The following is a 6000-nucleotide window of genomic DNA, read 5'->3' on the forward strand; positions in this document are numbered from 1 at the left end:
AAGCGAGAGAGAAGAAAACCGGCCAGCCAGGATATGTTGTATGTACGGCAGGTTCCGTTGTCGTCTGAGGTCCTTTTCCATGGAACGGATCGAAAGAGCAGTCTGGCAACTGATTGCAAAAGGACCTAGATATTTCTCAAATTGTCAGATGGAAACAAAATAAAAATACAGAAAATACAGAGATACACACCTCCAAAGACACCCTTCCAATATCCAGCTCTCATCCCAATTGCAAACATATCCCCTCGTTTTCTTTTCCCAAGTGCAACTGTTGGTCCATTGGTTGTGATTTGGTTTCTTGCTACTCCATGGTTATAAAGGGTTGAAATAGATCGTCCAAACTGTTTGAACAATTGCTCACTATCTTCAGTTTGTACTTTTTTACCGTTGGATTGAATATATTGTTGAGTGTTGAACCGGATGACTGTGATCAATTTAGTGCCGTTCAGATTGAGGATCACAGCAGTTCCTGTTTTTAAAGTGAGCGGTTTATTTTTACCATGGTTGGCTTGATGAATGAAAGTGACATCGTCAGGTAGACCAAACTTCTTCTTGACTTTCTCTTTGAACGTTTTGCGCTTGCGAGCCCGGTTGCTAGTTGTTGATTGTGTAGCACTCGCAACAGTCGGAGGGTCAGGTGGTGGAGTGGGGAGTTGAGTTTTTTTCTCGACACTTTTAGCAATCAATCGATCCTTATGATCCTTTGAACGCTTAAGCTGGGTTGATTTGGCCCGGTATTTGGGTTTTTGCTTGGTCATATTGAAATCACCTATCAATCAAAAGAAATTCAATCAGATTCAATCATTCAAAGCTCTTCAGAAAATCACAAAACGAAGCTCCATCCTTCAAAACAGTCAAGCCCTCCAAAGAAAACCTGGCATCTAGCAAAACCCCATCTATATAACTACTGCGTGCAGCAAAACCATAGTTATATAAACACGATTGAGGAGATGACCAGGTTTTGATGAAAGGTCCAATAGTTTTGAAGAGTGAGGCAAGAGGCCATGCATGAAAGAATGCAACATGCATTCAATATTTTTTGAAAGAAGTGTTGAACAAAGTAAAGTATCCCTAGGTTACGCTCACAACAACAGTTGTGAGCTTGAGGGAATGCAGCACTTGTTCAACACTTCCAATGCGGGAGATTGAATGTATGTTACATCCTTCCAAACACTTCTGGGGAAGGGAAAATATATTGCATATATTTTTTGAATAAACTTACGGTTTTTAATAGCCTTGATGGTTGAACAGGAAGATATTAGTGATGATTTGAAATCGAAGTGGTTGAAATGAGGATTTGAGTGACTCGTAGGATCAATTGTTTAGAAGAGGACTTGACCGATATATTGATTCGCGAAAGAGATGAAGGATGACTCTTGTGATCAATCGTGCAGAATACGGATCGTTTAGAAATTGATTAAGCAAAATCGATCAGCATGAAGTAACTCGGAAGTCGAACTTGATCAAAGTAAAGAAAAGTGTAAGTAGTGATCGATAAAGTTAAAGGCGAAATTGATTGAAGATGATGATTTTGGCGGTTGGAATTGATATCAATTGATTATAAAGAAGAATCAAGGAAGATAATTGAATAGATGAAATAAGATTAGTATGAGATGATGAACAAATAGGATCAAGAGAATCAAGTGAACTTACTTGAGAGAAGTCTATCCGAGCAATGATCTGAATAGGAGTTAAGCAAGATCAAAGCAATTAGTGAAGAAACAATTAGTTGATTCAGATAAAGAAAGAACTTACCAAAAGGATTGGTAATGAAGAGGAATCGAGGTGACCCCTGGGCAATCCCAAGCAAAATCCGGATGGAGCTGAGAAGCCACAAAGAGCTATAGATTGTCTTTCGAAGATCAACCCTACCAAAACGTTGGTATTGAGAAGGTTCAATCAAGATCAGTTAATCACAAAGATTTAGGCAATTAGGTAGCAGGCGAAGAGAAGTCTTTTGGCGGATTGATGAGGGTTAGAACAGAAGAGAAAGAAATTTTAGAAAGCGACTTACAAATCAAAAAAATTGACAACAATCGATCGATTTGCAAAGCGAGCGAGTGAATAAGCCAATTAACAAATTGATAGACTAGGAAATGAAGAAAGTATTACTAACGTTCCTTTTGTTTTGACCGGTCGCCTGGAATTCCATCAAAAAGTCCAGAGAAGTTAGTATAACTCTGTGATCAAGGTGTACATATCAAGAACTAAAGGAATGAAATGAAATCAAGAGTCCCAGTCGAATGGTTGGGAGACGCACACTAGTGCAGCACTTTGAAGAGCTTACGTTCCCTACACTCGAAACCAAAACAACATGACATGTTAGTGAATAGTAATCAAAACGAAACAAATCCGAGCCAAAGGTAAAGCGAGATGATCGAACTCACAAAGACAGACAGTCTAATCGAATATGTTTGAGGATAGTAATCAAAACAAAACAAATCCGAGCCAATAATAAAGTGAGATGATCGAACGGGCAAAGACAGACAGTCTAATCAAATATGTTTGAGGTGAGTAATCAAAACGAAGGGAATCCGAGCCAATAGTAAAGCGAGATGATCGAACGGGCAAAGACAGGCAGTCTAATCAAATATGTTTGAGGTGAGTAATCAAAACAAAGGGAATCCGAGCCAATAGTAAAGCGAGATGATTGAACTCGAAAACACAGGCAGTCTAATCGAATATATTTGAGGGTCGGTCTGTCAATATAGCCATGCTTCCCAAGAGCCCAAAGTGCTTTAGGGTGAAGTAGTATTGGGGAGATTTGATGTGAGAACCGTGCTTAAGTGATGACTAGTGTACAGGGTCGGTATAGACCCATGAATATGGGTAGGCGGGTGGTGACGTAAGAGTTTGCCGCAGGCATTCACGTGGTGGACATGATGGTATGGTCGTATTTGTTACTGTAATATGCCTGTAATTGGAATTGTCAGCAGGGGTTGAGTCTTCTCAATCAATAGATCAAGAAGATGCGTGTAGCTTTCATTTTCAAAGACATGCATTTCAAAACTCAGATATGAACAGATATTGGTACAGATACATACAGATGGATATACGTATGAACAATGGAGATGGAGCTTGATTCAGAAAAGAATCTGACAGAAAAGAATCTGAGGGGGTGCAGGAGCGGTGCGGGCAACTGGCCGAGCTGATGCAGACAAATAGGTGGGAAGGTCAACATGACCGTGAGTGACTTTCTCACCGTTGGGTAAGTTCAGTGCGTGTTGCCATATAAGATCAACCTGGGGTGGTTGGACAGGGATTCGGATAAGCTTTGGAAGTTGAAGTAGTTGGCATCCAAGGAGACATTTGTGCTGGTCAGTCATGAGTGCAACAGCTGCAGCTCGGCCGTTCCTGCTTCCCCAGACATTTCTACAAGTCATGTAAATTAGCGCAGAATCCGATTAAAAGATTGGGAAGAGGTTTACTTACGCTGGATTTATATCGTGGATCTGAGGATTGGTAACTACTGAACCAGACCCACGTAGTTTGGTCACAAATTGCTGACCTTTACTTTCCTGATAAGTCCAGTGACAAAAGGCATCCATCAGGTAGTGCATGTTGGAGGGATTTTTGATGATAGGAAATCCAAAAAAGTATGCAGTGGCAAATGATGTCAAAGGTTAATTTAAAGCTTCTTCAACAAACATGACGTCTTTTGGGCCTCCATTATCTGATTCATCATCTTCCAAGGTATCTGGGAATCTGATGAATTCATTGTCTTCATTTTGCAATTCAGAGCTGATGATGGTGTGCTCCACCAGCTAAGACATATACCAGAGAAGGTGAGTAATGAATGGCTTTGATGACATGTTTGGAAATGAAATGAGATGAGCACTTACACGCAAGTTAAGAATGGTTTTATACAGTTCAATGTTGTTTGTTAGACCAGGGATAGTTTTTGCATATGCAACAAAATCTCGAAGCAGGATTTGGACTGCAGTGTAAAGACGCGAGGTGTTTGTAGTTGCTACAATGCGAAGATTAAAGTAATTGATGATTGCGGACTTGCTGATAAATTTCATGGGGCCATCTGGATTCCATATATCAATTGACCTGACATAGTGAGTGCGTCCATTTTTTTCAATGTCCGAGCTCCAGCGGTAGGCAGTGAAGTCAGATTTGATTGTGTTACCATCATCCACAACTGTCCATTGCAAGCCAGGGATCCAATCAATGGCACGGCGTGTGTATACCAGCGAGGGTTCAGTAGACCGTCCAAAACTTTCAAGTCCTTTGACCATGTTGTCGGTGGTGGTATATAGTAAAGCTAGTGACTCGCCTGAGGGTATAGTCAGAAGAGAAGTAAGTTTCATGGATAGGAATACACAAGCCAAGTGATATGCTTACTAGATTGACCAATCTTAGGATGTTTCAACGTGGCTTCTGGGTCAGGAGATACATCAGGAGTCTTAAGCAGATCGGTTTTTTTCTGAATGAGGCTATGTTTGTATCAAGAATGATCGTAGATGAGATTGATGGAACTGTGTTGTGAGAACCACCATTGAAGATCGGTGTTGGTTACTGAGCCATTTTGACTGCCCAAAGTGGTGAAAGCAAAGGCGGCTGGGTCAAGGCTGTCAATCATGTCGTTTGGGACAAACACATTATGGAAATGAGTCCAAAGATCCAATTGCAAGTCTTCATACGCTTCAGGACGGTAAATATCAAGCGTGCGAGAGACTGAGAGTGGCTTTTGTTTGGCCCATTTGGAAGCCTTGAAAGTCTCGAATCCACAGAGGACAGTGATGACCGGACTAGAAGCATTGTAAGCAGGTGTGTCTGAATTGATTCGGCCTCGTGGTCGGGTGGAGACTGTTCCACCAGCCATTCGTCCTCGCTTAGCCTTGTTTGTGTTTGCTGGAAAGGTTGAGGCAATACGGCTGGTGCGGCTTTCTCTGGCAGCGATAAAGGGATCAAAGGCTAGAGATGATGCCCCCGTTGGAGTCAGTTGCATGGCGGAGGTGGATGGTGGCATAAATGCTGATGGTGTTTGGGGGTGATTGAGAACGTTTTTGTGTGCAGCTACTGTTGCGGCTGCTTGCTTGAAGGCTTGTGTATTAAACGCGTCAAGAGCTGGGTTTTGCTGTTGTGTATTTGGGTAGGGGTATTGCGGAGTAGGTACATGTGGGCCAGGATACGTCAAGGGCGGAAAGTTGTGGGGTTGGTTGAAGTTTGAAAGATGGGGAGAACCAGATCCTGTCGAGCTGCTGGAAGCACTGGTTGGTTGGGTGGGAGAGCTTGAACCACCTCCCAGTCGCATGTCAAGACAAGAGTTACAAAGACCACGGAATGATGGAGCCTGTAAATGGCAAGCGGTGCACGTATTACTATTCATTTTGGGGATGGAAGACAAGGAAAAGGATGAAAGAAAGAAAATGAGAGAAAAGTAAAGGGATTTGGCTTAGGGTTGGATGAAATGTGGTTCAGACTCAACTTTATATGAGGCCGGCTGTCGTGGCACTCCCGTCCATCAATGATACATATGGCCTAAATCAAAAACAAGGGCTCTTGATGCAGATGGCTAGTGATGGCAGGGTGTACAATAACTAGAATGAAAGTTGAATGAAAAGTAGGACCCAGGGACTGATGATGGTAGATAGGGTGACGGACCACGGCGGGCCAGGGTCGGCATATGCGTGGTGAAATTTTTGTTCTAGGGCTGGTAATCGATTTTTGACCTTTTTGACCAGGTGACTCAGGTGGCACTTTAGCGCCACCGTAGTTTCATGCAAAAATGCGATTATGCACTTTTAAAAAAATCCCAAGGTTCGCTTGTCGGAATGGCCCGAACACGCCGGTACCGGCTGGAGCAGATCATCCAATTTCCATTTCACCTGAATTCGAGACCACCCCCTATGTGCTGTTTTGAATTCACACCTAGTCACACGCTTTTGCATTGTAAACTTCTTCCCCAACTCAGGCCCCGTTTGGTATAGCTTACAAAAACCGGGAGAAATGTATTATTTTTTGAAAATAATACATATATGGGATACAAAG

At 42.3% G+C, this 6000-nt stretch overlaps 2 protein-coding genes across 2 annotated transcripts; both read right to left on the reverse strand.

Annotated features, from left to right (window-relative positions):
• Positions 1-125: 125 nt before the first annotated feature.
• Positions 126-1779, reverse strand: MELLADRAFT_76332 (uncharacterized protein; the record flags this gene model as incomplete). Its single annotated transcript, XM_007403919.1, has 4 exons — positions 126-769; positions 1223-1458; positions 1654-1680; positions 1756-1779. The coding sequence occupies one exon, from the start codon at positions 756-758 to the stop codon at positions 126-128; it is 633 nt and encodes a 210-aa protein (XP_007403981.1).
• A 1304-nt stretch (positions 1780-3083) lies between these two features.
• On the reverse strand, positions 3084-5263 carry MELLADRAFT_87018 (uncharacterized protein; the record flags this gene model as incomplete). Its single annotated transcript, XM_007403918.1, has 6 exons — positions 3084-3372; positions 3433-3513; positions 3649-3764; positions 3843-4282; positions 4351-4386; positions 4486-5263. The coding sequence occupies 6 exons, from the start codon at positions 5261-5263 to the stop codon at positions 3084-3086; spliced, it is 1740 nt and encodes a 579-aa protein (XP_007403980.1).
• Positions 5264-6000: the final 737 nt, after the last annotated feature.

The sequence above is a fragment of the Melampsora larici-populina genome (genome assembly GCF_000204055.1).
Source record: "Melampsora larici-populina 98AG31 unplaced genomic scaffold MELLAscaffold_1, whole genome shotgun sequence".
Lineage (NCBI taxonomy): Eukaryota > Fungi > Basidiomycota > Pucciniomycetes > Pucciniales > Melampsoraceae > Melampsora > Melampsora laricis-populina.